Source organism: Nelumbo nucifera, chromosome 2 (assembly GCF_055504915.1).
Source record: "Nelumbo nucifera cultivar China Antique chromosome 2, China Antique-T2T, whole genome shotgun sequence".
In the NCBI taxonomy this organism is placed as follows: Eukaryota; Viridiplantae; Streptophyta; class Magnoliopsida; order Proteales; family Nelumbonaceae; genus Nelumbo; species Nelumbo nucifera.
Window position 1 is genome coordinate 25,063,053 of NC_142650.1, and position 22,300 is coordinate 25,085,352.

The 22,300-nt window shown below is 36.9% G+C and overlaps 2 protein-coding genes across 2 annotated transcripts; one reads left to right on the forward strand and one right to left on the reverse strand.

Annotated features, from left to right (window-relative positions):
- Positions 1-1,736: 1,736 nt before the first annotated feature.
- LOC104595312 (putative histone H2A variant 3) lies at positions 1,737-9,875 on the reverse strand. Its single transcript, XM_010256001.2, has 2 exons — positions 9,648-9,875; positions 1,737-2,163 (listed from the first exon to the last, which is right to left on the reverse strand). The coding sequence occupies exons 1-2, from the start codon at positions 9,759-9,761 to the stop codon at positions 1,867-1,869; spliced, it is 411 nt and encodes a 136-aa protein (XP_010254303.1). The 5' UTR covers positions 9,762-9,875; the 3' UTR covers positions 1,737-1,866.
- Positions 9,876-10,249: 374 nt separating this feature from the next.
- On the forward strand, positions 10,250-18,358 carry LOC104595313 (uncharacterized). Its single transcript, XM_010256002.3, has 7 exons — positions 10,250-11,041; positions 11,334-11,469; positions 12,623-12,704; positions 15,200-15,375; positions 17,055-17,192; positions 17,280-17,419; positions 17,938-18,358. The coding sequence occupies exons 1-7, from the start codon at positions 10,924-10,926 to the stop codon at positions 18,207-18,209; spliced, it is 1,062 nt and encodes a 353-aa protein (XP_010254304.1). The 5' UTR covers positions 10,250-10,923; the 3' UTR covers positions 18,210-18,358.
- Positions 18,359-22,300: the final 3,942 nt, after the last annotated feature.

Here is a 22,300-nt window from a genome sequence, read left to right on the forward strand (position 1 = left end):
GTTTGTATTTTATTTCTATCATCAATAAAAACAATTATTCTTTATCACTTATTTTTTAGGGTAAAATATAAAAACCTCCCTTGTAGTTTAAAAAAATACTACAGTTACCTCCCTTCCATCATTGTCTCAGCTAGAAAACATCGGCCTAATGCATTAATTTTTGAAAAACTTTTAATTTTTAACTAAAAAATTAAAAATTATGATTAAGTGAAGTTTAAAGAGTAAAGTAATTTAATTTTGTAAACTCATTATGATTAAGTGAAGTTTAAAATGGCAAATCTAGCATTTTGATTATATTAAAAGATTTCCTAACAAATAATAAGGGCAATTTTGTAACTTCAAAGTCTCTATTATGGAGACAATAATATTTTTTTTTCTTGATAATGAACTAAGACAATGATGGGAGGGAGGTAACTGTTGGATTTTTCAAAACTAGATGAGAGGTTTTTGTTAAAATGAAACTTCAAGGGAGGTTTTTATGATTGTCAAAAACCTTAGGGGAGGTTTTTATATTTTAGCCTTTTCTTTAATATGTTTGACTTAGGGCATGTTCATTTGCTCACATCTAAAAGTGCAATAATTAAGAGGTATATTGGTATTGATGGACTTTTCTTTTCTTTGAGCTCTAAATAAAGAAAATGTTGTTTTGAATTCTGAAAATTATCAAATATCCATTTTGACCCCATATATGGGAGTTTTTGTTTGTCTTTTTAGAGTATCATTAGAAAACAAATAACTGTATGATTGCACTTTAAGAGATAAGAGATAAGAGGAAACGAACAACCATTTTTCTCTTAAAGTTAAATAATTCCTCTTAAGAGATAAGAGTTAGAAGGAAACAAATAGGACTTACATTTTTTGTAAGATTCAATAAATATTAATGGATTTAATACCTTAAATTTAAGATTTAATGAGAGGGACTTGAACAAGTAAAAAAGTTGTTGTTTAAATTACATTTTTGTCCTTATATTTAGAGAGCAACCAAATTCAAATATTGGGATATTTTAGTGAAACAAAAGTTTTACTCTCATTCACACTTTTAAGTTTTAATAGTAGTATAGATTATTGAAACAAAAAAAAAACAAAAAAAAGAATATTTAGTCCATTCCGAAAAACCTACCTGTACTTTTAAATATTTTACCCATGATTTTGTACATGGTGTTTCATATCAATATGACATACACACATGGAAGTGATGAAACAATAAAATGCCATTGAAGACTAATAGTAGTGATCATGACCAACATTAGAGTTTCCAACTCTTGGCATGATTTTACTTTTTTTGTTTTGAATATTGATAGATGCCCAAACTTGTTAGATTTATAGCAGTGGTCTAACCACAGACATATAACCACAGGTATATATCTAATTGCATTGGTGGTCAAAACTTGTTAGATTAATGGATTTTTCAAAACATGGAAAAAATCCCAAAAAATATAAAAATGTTTTATTAAATATTATAAATGTTATTCATTGCCGGAAAAAACTATAATATGACCTATTTCAACTACGAAACAAAAATTAAAAGCAACGAAATAAGATAAAACAAAGATCAAGTATGCCCAGCAAAAAAAAATTGCACAATCCATAAACCATGGATTAACAAATCCTATCTGTCTAACAAAAACTATCTGTCTAACAAATCCTATCTGTCTAACAAATCCATAAACCATGGATTAACAAATCCTATCTGTCTAACAAAAACTAAGAATATAACCAAGATTAAAGCAAAAAGATGATGAGCAGCATTCAGGGTAGCCTCAATCCATAAACCATGGAAAATCTTCAATGTACACAACCAAAATACGTACAAGGCCTTCTCAATGATTCTCATTCATTATCCATAACATGAGAGCATAAGTCATGCTAGTCCTTGGAGGACTTGTTGATCAAAGATTTGTGAATGTGCGGAATCACACCTCCACCAGCTATGGTTCCTTTGATCAGAGTATCAAGTTCTTCGTCTCCTCTGATGGCAAGTTGCAAATGCCTTGGTGTTATACGTTTAACTTTCAGATCCTTGCTGGCATTGCCTGCCAATTCCAACACTTCTGCCGTAAGATACTCCAAAATAGCTGCACAGTACACAGCAGCTGTTGCCCCTACCCTTCCATTTGCTGTAATCCTTGACTTCAGGAGACGATGGATACGACCAACTGGAAACTGCAGTATTATGATATACACAGAACAGACCATTAGAGGAAGAGATATGCAACAAATATGCCAACAAAACGAATCTGGATTTGCTCTTCAAAGAGCGTGCCTCACACCAACTTCACAGCTCTTTCAGTTCTGCATTGAGAACATCTCCCATACTTGATGTTGTAATTCATGGGAAGATATGTCCAATGCATGGCAACAATGTACTCTGAGTTTGATGTGAGGCACCCTCTGTGAAGAGCAAATCTGATTCCCAACAAAACATGCTTAAGTTTTTGTAACGAGTGCACTTGCAAATTAGGAAAAAAAAAAACAGCATGTAGAGTCAATGTTTAGAATACATTTTACAGTGGACTCTTGTGTCCTGGGAAACAAAAACAATGACTTCCCCATAAAATGGGGAGGCAGGAAGCATGTCAGAAACTAATAAACATAAACAGAACAAACAAGGTAGGACCGAAGTGTTCCTTGGGCATTTTACATATATTGTCCATTTTCCAAATATAAAAAAAGGTAGGACTGGTTCTTGTTTCTCTCTGTCTCTCTCTTGCAAATTTTCAAGCACCATTTTTCTTCTCTGCTTCTGGCAGGTAGTGCAGAATAGATTAGGAATATTTTCCCTAGTGAAGTTGCAACCAAAAGAAAAAACTTCACAATAATATTCAACAAGGATTTTTTTTTGGTAATAAAATAAAATTTAGGCCAAGTTTTGTTTATCCTAATAAGCGCTCATGGGTGTTTGGTGAAAAAGCACTTATTTCAAACAGGGGTAGTATAGGTATTTTTAAAGTGTTGTGGCAGACCAAAACAGGCCAGAAAAGAAATAAGCATTTACGAATAAGCTCAAAATTTGGGTTTCTTGAATAAGTGCATATTCCTAAAAATAAGCACTTATTCAGGCTTATTTCCCAAATGCAAATAAGTGTTTATTGGAGTGGTCCTGGCCCAAAATAAGTGCTTATTCGAATAAGCTCTCCCAAACATGGGCTTAATAAAAGAACAAAGAGATATTACAGGGAAAGTGACCAGAAGTCACCCAACAGAAAAGAAAAAGAAGAGATAAAAAAAAGATATTACAAGACATGTAGAAGATAGTTGTGGTGAATCTCAAAAAAGTTGTCCTCTATGGTTCTAAAGAATCTAAGTTCTAAACATTGGATTTCACTGCTTCTGGCTCAACCAAGATATACTTAATTTGACAAAAACCTTAGCCCAGCCATTTGGGAAGTTGCCTACAGAATCTTGCTTTTTCATTTCACTCAATCAAGGGCCATAATGTTGGTTAAATAATGACTTCTCATATCTTTTTTTTTTATTTCTTTCAGAGGGCTACACAACGGGGGGGTAGCCCATCCCCCAACCCAGGTGCAGGTGGGATTCGGTCCCAAAGTCTCCACTACAACCAGCAGGAGACCTTACCAACCTGCTGGTTGGTGGCACCTTGCACTTCTCATATCTTCTATCAATACTTCAATCCACATCCTTTCTGGCTCAACCAAGATATATGGTGCTCCAAATGAAAGTAACAATTTGATCTATCATACTCCTTTGTCCTACCAGATCCAGAAAAAGCATATGATTGTTTTAACTCAACCAGATCCAATCTAGTCTAGCAATTTCCTTGGCAAGAAGGATGCCCCTGGATCATAAAGGTATTCCAAAAGTTGAAGACTTCTCCAATGACCACAAAAATCTCCACCACTCTGCATGGACCATTCCCAGTCTACAGAAAAGAATAACCAACAAAATACCAATATGAGTGAGATTCCAATTCCAAGTGACAGCATTCTCATGGTCACGGTGAAAGAATGGTAGAATCCATCTGATGGATGCCATAAAGATTGCAGAATGGGTGGGCGAATTTCAAAAATTTTCCTACATTCTCTCAACTGGGAATCGTATTCCCTAAATTTAGAATACAATATTCAAGGATCCTACTTGAACCATAATCGAACCAGATCTGAACCAAAAAGGATGGGAGGAATTATACCTAATCCAGAGATGCAGTATCTCCCAAAGTTGGTGTTCACGCCCAAAGAGGATACCAAGATCCGCTCCTGCTGAAGATGACACAGCTATATGTGGAACGGAACTAGCAGGGTGTGTCCTACACACTGAATCCTTCGCAAGAATCCACTGAAAACTCTAAACACCAAATCTTTTCAGTCTTTTCTGCAAAACTGATGTCAAGAAACAATTTCTTAATTTCTTTCTTCTTCAAAGATCGAATCTTGTAAGAAATAATGGCGGCAGTTGGAGGAGAACTCCTGGGACGAAGATGGTTGAATTGCTTCTCTTCTCTCTGGATTGTGTATGAGATTTGATCTCAATATGCAAGACGATTTCTTGCACACAATCCCCAGGTTCGAAATCTGATTGTTTTCTCTCTTAGGGTTTCTCCTCCTTTCTTCTTAATTAAGAAACCTCCTAATTAGGAGTTATCCCAATCCAAATCAGTATTTGGATAGGGGATGATCTTAATCTTATCTGCAGATTAAGTTAGCTTACTCCTGATCTTATCAGGAGGTTACCAGATTCAAATCTGATTTGAATTTGGTCTCCCATAGTGGATAAGGTTAAAGGCCCAATCCTTTTGCTAACTTCAATCCCAGATTCGCCCCATAAATAGGTGATCATCAGCCTAGCTCGAAATGGGCTTTTGGCCCATTAAGTGTTTAGTGCTTAACTAGTTTCCAATATGCTGCCCAGTTGGACTTCTTTGTATGGCGTGGGACCCAAGCATTGATCTACACACCAGCCACATGGGTTCGGCCCAGCCAAATTCACTGAAAAGCTCAGTAAACCCCTGAGCCCATCACATGGACCCTATAGGCCCAACACTTACATTAAGTGGTCCTTGGGCCAAGCTATCTTATAAAAAACCTAAGGACTGTGGGCAGGTGCAAGATTAGCCCATCAGGTACTATCCTAAATGGTCTTATACTTAACCTCTCAGCCCTTAATGATCAAGCACTGCCCGACAAGAGAAGACCTCTCCCTCGGCTACAAGGAACAGTGCCGCACTCTCCACTCACATGGATCCCAGGAATTAAAACCATTTGCAAACATTTTGAAACCGTACAAATATATATATTCCAACAATTGAAATCAACTGCCAGCAGTTTGGTTTCCATCAGAGAGAGTGCATTCCCGATCATTACCTTTGTCCGACAAAGGGGCTGATCCTGTCACTATGATCACCCACTTAGATGAATTCTCAGACTGTCCCAACATACCCAGGTTTTGATCCCCGCTAAGGATCTCACTGATTGGCATATCAAAAACAACTCGATCCGACACCTAGTGAAGTGTCATAATCGAGTCTAAGGGTCAGGTGTAACTTTCCAGTTTTGCCCATCTGTCTCCAAGGTCTAGGGCAATACTGGAAATCTGGTCTGGTTCAAGGATTCGAGTAATCCCATACTGCATGTGCCTTGGGTCTTACCCTGGTGGCCGAGACAGGCTATCCCAACACTTGGTGGCACACTAGTATCAGCCTTGGTAGGATAAATCTCCCCAGACTTATCCAATGGCTGTGAACATTTAAAAATAACACGAGTCTCTATAAGTGTCCAGTTTTAGGGTCTTACACAGAATTATACCAAACAACATGAATCAAACATGCACTTTATTTATTTACACTAGATATCAAAAGTACATCAAATCGGATTGAAGCTAAGGGCATAGAAAATTGTCTAACAGCTCCCACTTGCACTTAGGTCAAATATTGTACAAGTCGGAGTCCCATACTTTCCACGTGTTTCTCAAACACCTTCTGTGTCAGTGGCTTAGTCAATGGGTCTGCCACATTATCCGCTGATGCTACCTTCTGAATTAGGACATCCCCTCCACCAACGATTTCTCGTAGTACGTGGTACTTCCTCTCGATGTGCTTTAACTTTGAGTGGGCCCGAGGCTCTTTAGCCTGGGCGATCGCTCTATTGTTGTCACACAACAACGGGATGGGTGATGTGCTGGACGGAATCACTCCCAATTCGTGTATGAATTTCTTCATCCACACGGCTTCCTTGGCAGCTTCACTTGCGGCAATGTACTCGGCCTCGGTTGTGGAATCTGCAGTGGACCCTTGTTTGCTGCTTTTCCAGCAAACAGCACACGATCCTATCGTGAAAACATATCCAAATGTAGACTTTCTATCATCTGGATCCGACTGGAAATCGGCATCAGTATACCCTAGAACTTGTAGTGAACCACCCTCGAATACCAGACAAAACTCTTTTGTCCTTCGAATGTATTTGAGTATGTTCTTCACAGCAGTCCAATGCTCCTACCCTGGGTTGGCCTGGTATCTGCTTACCACACTCATCGCCTGAGCAATGTCCGGGCGAGTGAACAGCATGGCATACATGATGCTCCCTACGGCTGAGGCATAGGGAATGTCTCTCATGCCCTCAATCTCTTCAAAAGTCTTGGGAGGCATCTTCTTGGAGAGAGTGACTCCATGCCTTAAAGAAACGTTTCCCTTCTTGGAGTTCTCCATGCTGTATCTTTTGACAATTTTGTCAATGTAAGCAGCCTGGGATAATCCAATTATCCGCTTTGATCTATCTCTATAGAGTCGAAGACCTAGTATATATGAAGCTTCTCCAAGATCTTTCATGAAGAACTGCTGTGATAGCCATACCTTGACCGAAGTCAACATTCCTACATCATTCCCAATGAGTAGGATATCGTCCACGTACAATACCAAAAAGGTGATCTTATCCCCACTGGACTTCCTGTAAACACAGGGCTCATCCGGATTCTGCTCAAAGTCAAACGTTTTGACGGCAGAATCAAAACGGATGTTCCAACTCCTAGAAGCCTGCTTAAGTCCATATATGGATCTATTAAGTTTACATACCATGTGTTCCTGACCAGTAGCAGTGAAGCTTTGCGGCTGCTGCATGTAGATATCTTCACCAAGATCTCCATTCAGGAACGCGGTTTTGACATCCATTTGCCAAATCTCGTAGTCATGGTACGTTGCTACAGCTAGCAGGATCCTGATGGATTTAAGAATGGCCACGGGCGAAAATGTTTCCTCATAATCGATGCCTTCTTTCTGAGTATACCCTTTCGCCACCAAACGAGCTTTGTAGGTCTCAATCCTGCCATCGGGGCCCTTCTTCCTCTTGTAGATCCATTTGCAACCAATTGCTTTTACCCCGAAGGGCGGATCTACTAGAGTTCAGACACCATTGGTCTCCATCGAGTCCATCTCAGCTCTCATGGCCTCCACCCACTTCTGGGTATCTATGTCTAACATAGCTTCCGCATAAGTTATGGGATTCTCCTCACTAATCAAGGCTTCCACCAAGTAACTATCCTGGTCATAACCATATCAGACTGGTGGTCTGGATACCCGAGTGGATCTTCTAGGTTGGTCACTACCTAGAACTTGTAGGACATCTCCCACTGCTCCTGAGCTCTCCTCATCAAGAACTATTTCCTGACGATGGGTGTCCAGGATGTATTCGGTTTCTAAGAATTGAGCGTTTCGACTACAGAACACTTTCTGCTCAGTTGGGTTATAGAATAGATAACCCACCGAATCTTTTGAGTAGCCTATAAATAGGCAACGGCTGGTTTTGGACTCCAACTTGTCCGCACTTATTCTTTTAACGTGTGCAGAACAACCCCAAATTTTCAAGTGTCTTACACTTGGCTTCCTTCCGGTCCATAGTTCATATGGAGTTTTCGGAACCGATTTGGTTAGAACCCAATTCAGCACGTAGATAACAGTCTCTAATGCATATCCCCAAAGGATGTGGGTAATTCTGAGCGTACGAGAAGTGACCGAACCATGTCCAACAAGGTCCTATTCCTCTTCTCTGAAACACCGTTGAGTTGAGGTGTAGCAGGAGAAGCTAGTTGTGACACTATCCCGCTGACCTTTAAGTAGTCCCTGAATTCGTCAGAGAGATACTCGCCACCTCGATCCGATCGAAGGGCCTTAATTTCTCTCCCTAATTGTTTCTCGACTTCCTGTCTGAACTCTTTGAACCCTGATTACCCAGGTCGCAATGGAGCAACCCAACCATTGTGCCAAGGTCCACCCTCAAGAGAACTTCTATCAAATATCAATAATAAACAATAATAAATTTACATTACACATAAATAAAAATCACAAATCAAATAAAATTGGGGGTAGAGAAAATTCAAGAGGCCTGTAACAATCAACATAAAGACAAACGAGCCAACTTGATATTTGGCATTATCATCACAAAGAGGAGTTTCATGTTGTTTAAGAGCTTTAAGAGTTCAACAGCAACATACATAATAACAGTATACTTCTCACCAGTCCAAGAAAACTTAGAAGTTAGAACTTCTAACATGATGTTTTTTTTTATTGGCAACATTGATGTGTTTATTAGAAGTCATAAGCATTACTCCATTATCAAATGGGTGTCAGAATATGCTGCACTTGTTTATGCTGATAATATCATCATTTCAATGATGCTAAAAAGGGGATTGATAATCTGAAAACTTCATGGGGTAGAAGTTTACAATGAAAGATTTTTCAGTCCATGCAAGCTTAAAATCATCACATCTCCAGGATACCCTATGCATCTTTAATACCTGTGAAAGAGTTTAAGCCATGGCATCATCTACCAGACACATGACCATCTTTTATTGCAGGGCTACATAGATGTTGATGGGACTGGTTCACCTGGGATCAGCATTCTGATATTGGCAATTGGACCTTCATTAGCGAAAATCTTTTATTGCTCTTTTTGGCTAAAGATAAAAACTATGCTTTGGCTCTCACTACTGTCAATTAGTATGAATTTGCAGTGTTGAAGATAAACCCTTTTCTTTTCAGCCTAGTGATTTAGTTGATTTAAGGATACGAGCCCAGCTCTGTGTCGTCAAAGTTCACACATTTTACCAGCTCAGCAAGTGGTTCCACCACTTAATTCCCAGAACATGAGGACTGATAATTACCAATTACAATGAGACCAATATGATTTGGAAAACGGTAAGCCTGTAAAACTCCTACCTCGATTTCCTAATAAGTCAACGCCGTCGAACTTTTTAAACAGCAAATCGAAACAGAATTCAACAAATCAAACGAGTACAAGCAAAAGTCTTCCTCCAAACTCCTTTTTGCTTATAAAACGAAACTGTCTTCACTAATAATTCCACCAACATATCTCACCATCTAGAATGCCATCCTGAGTAGGCAATGAATGTCTTTAGATCTTATAACTCGCATTCCCGTCTATTTTACAAAAGACCGTCTTTTCTAGCTTCATTAGGCTATGCTTTATCTTTGTCATCCTGCTAATGTTTCTCCACTTGTTTTATGGAAAGTTAAAACTGCAATTGTCAATATTCTTAGCTACCATGCACCCATGAGGGGAAAAGAATCAACCCTTGTAGGATTCGACCAAGGAGAAAGAAAGACACAAAACAATCGAACAAAAATGTCACCTAGTAAGAGAACAGATATTTATAATATAATATGGAGAGAGGGAAAGAACCTGCAATCCAGCTCGAGAAGAACGAGAGACGGGTTTCTTCTTGTCTTTGTCTTTATTCTCACCCAGGGCTGAGGATTTACCTGTAATAAAACCTTTCGCGCCTTTTCCTGACATCTTTCTCGCAAGAGATCAGAAGAGTACTCGACGATTCGCACACAGAAAACTAGTTTTTTGAAGCACGGCAAGAACGAGAGAGAGAGATGAAGAGCTTAGACTCGAAAAACGATCAGGCAGAGAAGCTTAATACTGGTACAATCATCAAATGACAAAATTATCCTTATCTTTAACTGAATTTAACTCGTCATCCACGAAAGGCGCGTGAGCCTTAAACATGCCGGGGGGCCCGGGTCCGCATCAGTCCTACAATTTGCTGGGCCGGGTCTGCTCCCTTACTTCAGGCCCGGCCCGAAATATTGCTGTTGAAAGACCCGTCTTTCTTGTTTTTGTGGTTTCTCTATCCGTTTGTTAAAGCACTCCCAAATGCAGTCTTTATACTATTCTATTTCTATGTCCATGGTAAATCGAATCCGATTCGAACTCGACTATAAGTACAAACCAATGAAATTTGGATCTACATCTGCCAGACACTCGATCCTCTTACCCAAACAAAAAAGACCCGACTGATCCGTTTGCAACTCCACACAGGTACAGATGCGTACGATCGTCAGCTGAGCTGACGGAAAAATCCCCAAGAAGGAATAAAACCCGAAAGTCACCCTATAAGAACGAGAAGCTTATATGCATTTCTCTTGCGCATAGCCCTTTCAGAATTGAGAGTTCTGTACATTTCTTCTTTTTCTTTTCTTCCTTTTTTTTTGTTTCTTTGTTTTTTTATTTAATTTTCAATAATTTTTGGTTTCTTCAGAGCTGTTCTTTGGAGGGTTAGGGGGTGCGGATTACTTTAAAGCAAGAAAAACCGATTCATTCCTCACTTGGGTTAGCGTTTCCCACCTGTGTGTAAAATGCCGCCATTCCTTCTCATTTCTGTATAAAGAATTCCGATTTTTTCCACTGTGACTGTTTTCTCTGATAAACACTCCGACGTCTCCGTCTCCGCCTTCGCCTTCAGAAACGTCTTCTTCTTTTCGATTAATAGCATTAGTTTTATTAAAGGGAATCGGGTATACTTGTATCTTCCTATAGATCGCTAGAGTAATATTTAGGTTAGAACATTTCCGATCAAGAATTTAGGGTTTTCTTCCCCATTTCCTCAGATTTTGCTTGAAGGTTTGGCCTTTTTCTAGTAGGGTGTTGAGTTCTCGAATTTGTGAGAAGGATGGATAAGAAAAAGGTGGCGGTTCCTCTTGTTTGCCATGGCCACTCGCGGCCGGTCGTCGATCTCTTCTACAGTCCGGTTACTCCTGACGGGTTTTTCCTCATCAGTGCAAGCAAGGGTGAGTCTTTTTTTCTTTAATTCTTTAACAGAGCTATGTCTTTTAACTTATGCAGCATATATTAAATACATATTTTAAATATCTTCACTGTTTCTTTCTGGCTATTAATTTTTTTTTTCTAATATAAGTATCAGAATCTTGATTAGATAGCCATGGAATGCTATCTGTTAAGTTTTAAATGCTAAATTGTATGCGATATGGCACAGGCTATTTTTCATATTGCCAGAGAAAGATTTCATTTTCTTGTTCAAGTAGTCTTTTGTTCATATGGTAATACTCTTGTTAACGCCAGATTCTAGTCCCATGCTGAGAAATGGAGAGACTGGGGATTGGATAGGGACCTTTGAAGGGCATAAGGGTGCAGTGTGGAGTTGCTGCCTTGATACCAATGCTTTACGTGCTGCATCAGGCTCTGCTGATTTCACTGCGTATGGAGCCTTAACTTCTTTCTGTTGAAAGTTTATATTGATATCACTGTTAGCCTGTTAACTCAGTCCTTGTAATGAGGGCATGCACTATTTAATAGTTATTCCTTGCTAAGGCAAGGGGATACCCATAATATGTACTACAGGAATGCTGTTCCAAAACATTGAAGTCATGTTTTTCTTTTTAAATTTCTCAGTTTCTAAAATTTTGGTGTTCCACAACTGGGTCAGTTTTTTGGTTGCTTTGCAATTCTTGTTGGAATAGGATGTATTTCTCTTTCTTTCCCCCTTTATTTTTTCCCTTCTTTGTCTGTTGCATTTGTTCCTTGTTTGTTCTTGAAGCCTCTTTCTTTCTTATTATGTACAAATGGAAGAGACAATAGATATACACGGTTCTAAAAACAATTTGGGCAATCAAACTTGTAGGTAATACTATAGAACTCGGTGTTGTTAGATTTTAACAGTTCACAAAACTGGAAAGGCCACTGGGTCATGGGTCAAAATCAAACAGTCCGACCACTGGGTCATGGGTCAAACTGGAAAGGCCACTGAATCGTGGTCATTCTTCTTGTTTTTATACAAATGATACAGGTCAAGTCTCATAAATCATGTTTTTGCAAAAATACATATACATATTTTTTTATCAATAAAGTACATATACATATTTGATCAATACAGATTAGATAAATAAATAAAACACAAAGTGTCATGGCTTAATGGTATCATGCATGTATATAGGATGTCACTGGTTCAAGTCTCTCCACCATTATTTTATAACTTATGATAAATCAATGACCTAGGTGGGTTGCTAAAACATGGACGGTTTTAAAATGTTCATCAAGGTTAGTAGGTGGTTAAGACATTTTTGGCAAAAAACAGAAAACTGGTATTCTGAAAACTGGAATGCTCACTAGTTCCTAACTCTGACCGTCTGGTTCAGTCTGAGTCTGTCAACATTGAGGGAACTCTTGCATGGTGGTTTATTTGGACATGAATTGGAAGTATCAGAGTTATTTGGACCTCGTCTTCCTTTTTTGCAGATATTTTTCTATCTGATTTTGTAGACAGTTGTATTATGATGGTTAATTGAGCAAATATTTTAATGCCACAAAAAGTTAAAAAGTAAATTATTTGAACCACATTTTCCTTTTTGCAGAAAGATATGGGATGCATTAACAGGGGATGAATTGCATTCTTTTGAACACAAACACATTGTTCGAGCATGTGCATTCTCAGAGGTAATTGAGAATATACATGTGTGGCTATTTTGTTTTCCAGAACTGCTTTGTTTGTACTTCCGTGTCTTCAACAATTTTCAGTATTTTTTATGATTCCTGTCCTGGATAACTTAACATTATGTTCCTTGGTTGATTTAATCTGACTTCCATGATCTGCTCTGCACATTCTTTTTATCAGGTGGTATGTTCTATCCCCTCTCTTGTGATCTATGTTTCTCTGGAATTCTTTAATATTTTGTATTTTGATCTTCTACTATTTCCAATATCTGCACAATAAATGATATACATATGGCTTACCCAATTGATTGATTCATATTGTCTTGTACTCTGCATTTGCTATGTTAGAGTCCTATAAGTGTTTTTTTCACTCACATTATATCACAGATTTGATCTTTTATATGAGAATGTGCTTTTTCTTTATTCAAGTTCATTACAACTAATTTTGTGTAGAGAAATAGCTAATTAGTTTGTGGTCCCACTGATTTAAACCCTAAAACACAAACCAACCTGTTTCCTCTGACTCTTCCTGGTCACTGGGAAATTCTCCAAGATGTCACACCTGGGGCACCTTCTGTAATCTCCAATGACCTCCAAGAATCAAGCGATTAAAGCTGTAATCTCCAGCCCTAGAAAGTTCTCATGTAGCCAGCTGAATCAGGCCTACATGAGAACCCTAATTGATCCTAAACTTGGCTCTGATACCAAGTTGACTGTAACCAACGATGATCTGATTGGAGTTTCTTACTATATATGAGAAGTGATCTAAAGATAGGTCACTAGCTTACCCAGTTAACACATTCATTCTGGCACTCGCCATGGTTTAGTCATGCTACTTTAGTGCCTAGGAATTCCAATACTGTACATATAATATGCAAGGAATTAACTTCTCTTGCATCTACAGGTTGGATAGTAAAATGCATGCATGTGGATTGTGACGTAACATATTTATGTATCGTACTATTAGCCCAATGGGGATGAAATGACATAAATTTCTGAAGTCTATGACATTGGGTTATCTAATGTTATTGTTAAATGCTCAACTTTATGATATTTTTGGTGTATATTGGGGAATACCTTTTCTCTTGTACTGTCTGCTCTGCATCCTGATTCCTGATACACCATTTATAGAGTATTTAACTTTGTTATTGATCAAAGAAAAAAGGTCAATAATTTTTTTGAGAATTGATAAAAAATAAGTTTTTTGAGAAGTACCAGTTGGGAATGAGATTACAAAATCTTGCTTAGCCCAAAAGCCAAGACCCAGCCATCAGTCTATCTGTGTTGGTAAGTGGGTGAGCTTGCATGAAACCTCCTTTAACTGGGTTACTCATTCTTTTCTAAATATTATGATTTATGATCAAATTATCAATTAATTGAAGCTTTTATAAGATTTATTTTCCTCTTTTTTTGCCCCTAGAATTTATATGGAATTAGGAGGCACTCAAAGAAGGAAACTGGAATCTAAATAAAATGAAAAGAAATTTGAAGAGAAAGGAAGCACTCAAGCTCCTGATCCTTTTTACTTGATTCTTGAAGGTCTAAACCAAAATAGAAGAAAAAAAGGAAAAAAAGGTGTCATCTTAACATCTTGGTACCTTTTTTTCCAGATGAGAATGTCTAAAACTTGGTGAATGACTTATTTCTTTTGATTCTTATTTTGTTCTATTGAAAACTTTGCTTTTAGACGTATACTTCATGTCCAAAAGTTCAGCTAATTTTGAAGTTATTATTATTTTTGGTGGGTGTTGTTCAGTGTTGCATGACTCAGACCAGATAGGATGGTTGAGCCAGTGAACAGTAACCATTCTGGGTCCTAGTTAAGTAATTGTCTTTTATGGTTTGAGCTGGGTAACTGCTTAGTTAATCAGTAAAATTGTGACCCTACAAGCATTCCGGTTTTAGTTCAGTCTCAGTCTCACAACATTGGTGCTATATGATATCCTCATGCTGACAAGCATAAGAAGAATGCTGAGTTCATGTCTGTGAGTGGCCACTGACCACTTTGTGTGAAATAAATACCAAAGGTTAGGTCCATATCCAGTACACCGCATCTAAGACCCCAGATAGCTGGGGCCAACATTGGGTTGTGGCTTTTTTTTGGGTGTTATGTGCATGGATGTCAGTGGGTTGAGTTTAAGTGGTAAATCAGCATTCACCTGACCCTAAATCTGATAGGGTTGGGTAAGCCATAATTGGGTTTTGGGTAAGGTTTGGGTTGAGGTGGACCTGTGCAAAGCCCTGCTCAATTGGCATTGTCACATTGAAACATTTGCAAAATATAGCCTTGATTGAGCATATGTATATTTTTGTTGTACGGGTTGGGTTGGGTTCAGATCCAATTTCGTTTAGCTGGGGAGGGACAAATCTGGTAACTATGGTTGGGAATACTAGGTGATTCTTTTTAAACTCTCAGTCAATTATTGATGGGATGTATATTACTTAATGTTCCTTAGTTGGATGTGCTTCTCATTTTAGGTTTGTTTATCTGTGTGCAGGATACACACCTGCTGCTCACTGGTGGAGTTGAAAAGATCCTTCGTATTTTTTATTTGAATCGTCCAGATGCACCACCTAGAGAAGTTGATAGATCTCCAGGTTCAGTCAGAACTGTAGCCTGGCTTCATAGTGACCAGACAATCTTAAGTTCCTGTACTGATATGGGTGGTGTAAGGTATACATATGATACCACATGGATATTGTAGCCTTCTTATTTATCTGCAGTTCACCTTCTCATTTATTTGGGGCAACATTTAAGAAATGGAATGAAGATCGTCATTGTGAAACACATGACAACTTCAAATTGTTGACATGCTTATGACAGTGTCTAAGTGCCATATTTATGGTTATATGAAATTCATTATATGTTTAGTTGTTAGATTCTATAAATTTCCATGATATTTGTTAAACTTGTAACTTATTTAACTGAATTGGAGTATATGTGCAAGGATGTGTTAACTTTGTCTTTTACACTATGTTGGATCTACTAGTTGTACATCCAAATATAATTGTATGAGACATTATGAGACTCTGAGCAGAAGACCAAAAATAGAAATATAATGCTAAAACAATAACTTGGTTGCTTGGTATGGCATTGCTTAATATTACATACATTTATGAATGTGCAAAACATGTCATATTTAATAAGCGATAGTTAATGAGAACTTGTAGAGTTTGACATAGTTTTAGGTTCAAACGAAACTAGAAAAATTACCATGGAAGCAGGTATTGAGTCTATTGACTTTTGGAGCATGCTGCTACAGAACAAATTATACTTGGTATTGTCCACGAAATGATGCTGCAGTGCAACTTGGGTGAGATCAGATTGGGCTTTTGTCAAAATTTGAATGGGCTCAGCCCAAAGGTCTGAGCCCAAAGCATTGTAAAGTGCTAACTTGGGTCAACCCAAGCTGCACCTCTATGCAGGAGAAGCTGAAAAAGTATTGAAAATAAGTGGTGTGCCTTTGTACTAGAGGCATGCAGACAACACCAAGCAACCCAAAAGAGTAAGGCTGTGTTTGGTTTGAAAGAAAAGGTAGGGAAATCTGGTACATGCAGACAATATTGGAAAAAGGAACAATGGGGTGATTCATGTGATTTTTGTAAATGAATGAAAACTTTAACCAAGAAAAAGGTCAGAAAATAAGGCTTCAGTCATAGGGTAGTGCATAGAGTGATAGTACTGTATTTAATGTAAAGTTAAATGCATAGGTGATAAAGTGAGAAAATGTGATGGATAAGTACCACATTGAGTAAAGAACTTGCATATTTTCTTATGATGATTCAATTATCTTTTAGAATCAAAAGCCTCTCTGAAGATTTCTCCTATAGATCTTAAGACTTGGTTTGGATATACTTCTACTTGTGAGAAGTGTCTATTTTGGCATTTTTACACACTGCAGTCTGCACAAACTAGTCTGAATGTCAAACTGCTGAAAAAATAAATGTTATAAAGAAGAAAAAAACAGAAAATTAAAGCCTTCTAAGAGCTGAAACGTGGAACCAACACATTTCTATATTTAACAAAAGTAACTGCAAGACTATATTTTTCCAACAAAATATATCTAATTTCAATTAAGTTTGTTGTTCCCTGTGGACACGTGATTGGCTATTACTATGTAAAGCACTGACTATAGTATAGCAAATTTGTGTTATTTAGCACACCCATATATTGTCTTTCATATGCTAGCAATATAAAACAAACTAAAGAGATCTGCCCCAATCTATTGGGGTTTATCTAATGGTTGGGAATTATGAATTGCATACCGAAACCTGAATCGGGTGAACTGCAAAATGTGCAATTATGGAGTGCTTTTTGTATTTTTGCCTCATGTTATCTTGGTGAGTTTACAGGTTATGGGATGTGCGTAGTGGTAAAATTGTCCAAACACTCGATACTAAGTCTCCAGTAACTAGTGCTGAAGTGAGCCAGGATGGCCGCTACATCACGACTGCAGATGGATCAATGGTTAAGTTCTGGGATGCAAATCAGTAAGTTCCAAATTGAATTGCTTTCAATTACTTGGCTGGGTTGGTTTAACTGTTTTGCGTTGTTAAGGATTTTTTCTTGTGATACAGTTTCACATTAGTGAAAAGCTACAACATGCCATGTACTGTGGAGTCGGCATCACTGGAGCCAAAGCATGGAAATAAGTTCATTGCTGGTGGAGAAGACATGTGGATACATGTCTTTGATTTCCATAGTGGTGCAGAGATTGGTAGGTATTTGTAAACCAGTAGGTTTTGCCAGTGAAAGAAATGATGTTTTTTGTTTTTGTTTCTATTTTGCAAGAAGAGTGACACATAGTTTAAAGGAAAAGATATTTCTGCACGCCTACACCTAATACCTGAACCAAATCGTAACTTGCAGTCTTAGTTGGGTTCCTAATGTGAAGGTGCCAGCTAGCCTGCTGGTAAAGTCTCTGGCTGGTTGTAGCTAAGACCTGGGATCGAATTCCACTTCACCTGGATTTTGGGGGGGGTAAGGGTTTTGGGGGAGGGCTACTCCCTGTTGTGTGGCCCATTACAAAAAAAGGGGTTCCTATATGTATAACAATCTTAATGAATGATGTGCAAGAAATGTCTACATGCATCAATCCTGAGTTAGGGATTTGGTGATGCTAGAGTGTTATTATTAAAGGCTTATTCGTGATTGCAAAATCTGGATTATTGTTTTCTTTTTACCCTATTCTCCTTTTGTAGCTGCAATGGCTATAATATCTTACATTGGGTGCAGGATGCAACAAGGGTCATCATGGTCCTGTCCACTGTGTTCGTTTCGCACCTGGAGGGGAATCCTACGCATCAGGATCTGAAGATGGAACCATTAGAATATGGCAGACAGGTCCCTCTCATGATGAGATTGAGACGTTTGGAGCAAATGGACCAGCAGGGAAAGTGAAGGTAACGGCAGATGAGGTTGCGAATAAGATTGAGGGTTTCCACATTGCAAAGGATGGGAAGACTGAAGAGAACAAGGAACCAAATGATGGCCGACGTTGCTCATAACAATGTCCTCTCTTGATGGATTGTTTGTAAGGATATGATATGGTCTGTCACCTTTGAACAATTTTCATTTGTTAAAAAAAATAAATGAACCCATTTTTTTTTGTACACTTGCTGTCAATGAGCTTTAATGAATGCTTCATCCAGTCTAAGATTTGATCTCCCTATTTACCATGTCAAGGAATTTCTGTAGGACTCTGAGGCTCCTTTTTTGGCATGGATATTTTGAGATCTCAGTATGTCACTCATCCTACAGTTTTGCTCTATATCGCCATTCCTTCCTGTCTGCGGACTGAGCCTCCTCCAGGTTTCCCTACCTTTACCTTACTTTCCTACTCTCTTTCAAACCAAATACGCTCAGTTTGGAAAGAGTGCAAATACAAATCTGTTTAATGCACCACGTATTTGTAATCTTCCCAAGTTTGAAAAGAGTGTAAATACAAAGGCTTAGAAATACTGCACCGAGCAAAGAATTGTATTGTGATTCCGTCCCTCCCTTCCCCTCCTTTTAAGCTATGCTGCTGATATTTTAAAAACCTATACTTGTTTTATTTGAAAACGATTTAACACAAGGCACTGAAACTGTCTATTTAACACCCACTTTCGCATTAAGGCTCAGTTTGGGAAGAGTGCAAATTACAAATATGTAGCAAATACAATTCACTTTTGCACTCTTCCCAAACTGAGACAAAGGGTCGCAGCTTTATGGATTGGTCCAGGTTTAACTGTTCAAGGCTATCGCTGGCCTGGGCTTTGGCCCAATGTTGCTGATTAGGCTTAGGCTTCGTGCCTTTTATTAATTTGGATTTCGTACTATAATAAGTGAGTACGAAATCTTTAATGGTCATGATAATAGTAAATAATATGTTTTTAATTTTTTTTTTATATTTTTCCGTTTATAAAATTTATTTTTATTTGTCATGTTTATTTTTGTTTAATATGATGAATATATGATATTAGAGATGTGTTCCAATGTTTTCTATAATTTTTTTGTATTTTTTGTACTTTTGTATGTTTTCATCTTTTTAATTTTTATTATTATAATACTATTTAATTATGACATCTATGATTGACACATTTGACCCAAAAGGTTAAATTGTTAACTCCCACCAAATAAGAAAACAACTTCATTTTTTGGTTGGCTTTAAATTTGTATTTTATTTCTATCATCAATAAAAATATGGGTAAAAGATTTAAACATACCCTGAGTTTTCATAAATTGATTTAAATGTACCATGAGTTTTTCAAAAGACTTAAGTATACCTTCTAGCTAATAGATTTGATAGAATCAATTGAAAGGCTTTTTTCCCTTCATCATTTTTCAAAAATTCAAAGAAAACCAAAGAGAAGAAATAAAAAAGAAACGAGACCTTGACTTTCATCTCCATCCAACCTTCACTTGCCCATTTTCATTTTAACTCGTTTGTATAAAATTTATTGTAGCTTTATTATTTATCTTATGCAATGATGGAATGCCTTAAACCCTTAATTCTTATACTCTTGTTTGCATGTTTTGTTCAAAGGACGTGGACAAAATTTGTATATTTAGTCTCTCGGAGGTGGATATTGAACATTTCTTCCGTTTCTGTTTGTTTGTAAGGGTTGTGTCACATGCGCACTACTGGTTCCCAGTCTATGAGTTTGCTTCAATGGTTTTGGTCTTGTATTTCCACTCTAAATGCTATGGCGGGCAAGGAATCTGAAGGTGTTTGAAAATAGAACATTGACTCTAATGAAGCCATTCAGGTAGTGAATGGATTTGATGATGTATTTCTTATTGTTATGACAATTACTCATTAGGAGGTGCCAGTGACTGCCGATTATTCTTTGCCATCTTTTCAAGTTTCGAGTGGTGGAATTTCTATTTATTTTGATGGTACTTTAAAATACGAGGATGGCTTGTGTTTCTTTATCAAGCTCATGTCAATTCATAGTGGCTTGCTCAGGACCTATAGATGGGGATGAACCAATTGATGCTAAGGCCTAGGGTTTATGGCATGCTTGGGATCTCTATTAATTATGTTCCTAGATTGTTAAATGGTATTGCTCTGCCCTCACGATATAATCTTTTCTATTTTCAATGCATAAATTCTGAATTTGGCACAGGACCAAAAAAAAAAGTATATATCTAATCTATGAACCAAATCCTCAAAATCATGGCAAATGCAAACCCAACAACCTGCACATCTCAGCTATTCAATATCAGAACCATTGCAACTAAAAAAGGGTGATTAGGTTTCGTTGGCTTGCAGAAACAGAAAAAAGAAAGGATGTTTATTCTTTTTAGGGGTAAAACATGATTTCTAAAATATTAAAAGAGGTCTTTCAAATGGTAGTTAAGGTTTTATCAAAAGAGGGTATAATTAAGTCCAGTAGGGCCAGCTAATACTGTATTCTTAAGTCTATTTGAAACGGTTAAGGTATCTTTAAGTCTATTCGTGAAAACCCAGGGTATGTTTAAGTCTTTTATCCTAGAAATAATTATTCTTTGTTACACTTATTTTTATTTAAATACCTAATTAATATAGTATTCAATGAAAGAATAGGAATTAATACCCTAAATATAAGAATTAATGAGATGGAGTTGAATGATGAGAAACGTAGTAGTTCAAATTACATTTCGTGCCCTTATAATTAGAAAGAGAACAATTCAAAAATTGGGGTATTCTAGTCAAAAAAAAGATTGAATGAATATTAATGGGAACTAATACTTTAAATAAAAGAGTTAATGAGAGGGATTTCAATAGGGAGAAAATGAATTGTTCAAGTTACATTTCTGTCCTTACAATTTAGAGGGGGTCCAAATTCAAAAAAATGGGTATTTCTGTCAAACAAAAGTTTCACACCATCACTTACACTTTTAATAATAGTATAGGTGTTAAGAAATAAAGTGGATAGATTATAGATACTGACCCTATACTTAGGGGGTTGTGACACTTAATATCCCGAGCTTTGTTTGGCAAGAAAAATCCCCCATACTTCTAGATTTAGGCACTTTTTGCCCCCTGCCATTATCTTTCCTTCAATTATTTGCATGGAATATTTCATTGTGACTGTTATGTGTACTTTTGTACGTTTTTAAAACCCTTGGCTACCTCTTTTAACATAGAGTCCATTTGATTCTCAGTGGATTCAGAATGGTCTATCCCCATAGTCTATTTAATTTAGACATTAATTAGAATGGTAGTTGGAATCAATTGAATCAATGAGAGGGTGGAAATGACCATTCCCTTAAAATGGGGGAATGTCATTCCATTAGTTATGGGAATGGGTCATTTCAATTCCAATTCCTGACCCTTATTCCCACAACCAAATGAGCCCTTGGTTTTTCTAGAATTAGAATACTAACTCTTGCATATTTCTCACTAGGGGTGAGCATTATTTGGTTAAAACCAAAAAACTAAACAAAAAATTTTCGGTTTTAGTTTTTTTTCCTGATTCAGTTATTTTAGTTTTTGAATATTTTGGTTTTTAGAATTAGAAATTCGATTAATCAAAAACCGAATTAATCAAGTTTTACTATATAACATATAATATATAATATATAGCATATGATATTTAATATATAACATATTTGTATGTTAATATATAATATAATGAAATTTGATTTCATAATATATATATATATATTATGTTATAATATAAAATATATAATATAGTATATATTATTGAAATTCGGTTTTAACCCAAAAAAAATGAACCAAAAATTTTAGTCTTAGTTTGATTTTTAAAATTTTGATTTATTCAATTCATTTTTTAACCGAATAAATCGAATGCTTACCCCTATTTCTCACAACAAAGGCTGGTAGAAATTTCGCCAATTCACACCCTTTATGAAGGAGCATTTGATCTTCAAATACCATGCTTTACATATATATTTGTACTTTTTGTCGTTATTGCTATTAACTCATAGAATCATAAGGGGTAATTGGTAATTTTACTTTTACCATTATTAAGTATAAAGTAATACACATCAATATCATGTATAATACAAGTGATGTTTGAATATATATACTTGTCACTATTTGAAAAGACGATAAGTCATTGATCCAGTACTCACTAAATGAATGAAATTCGTACTAGGGTTTCTTTGT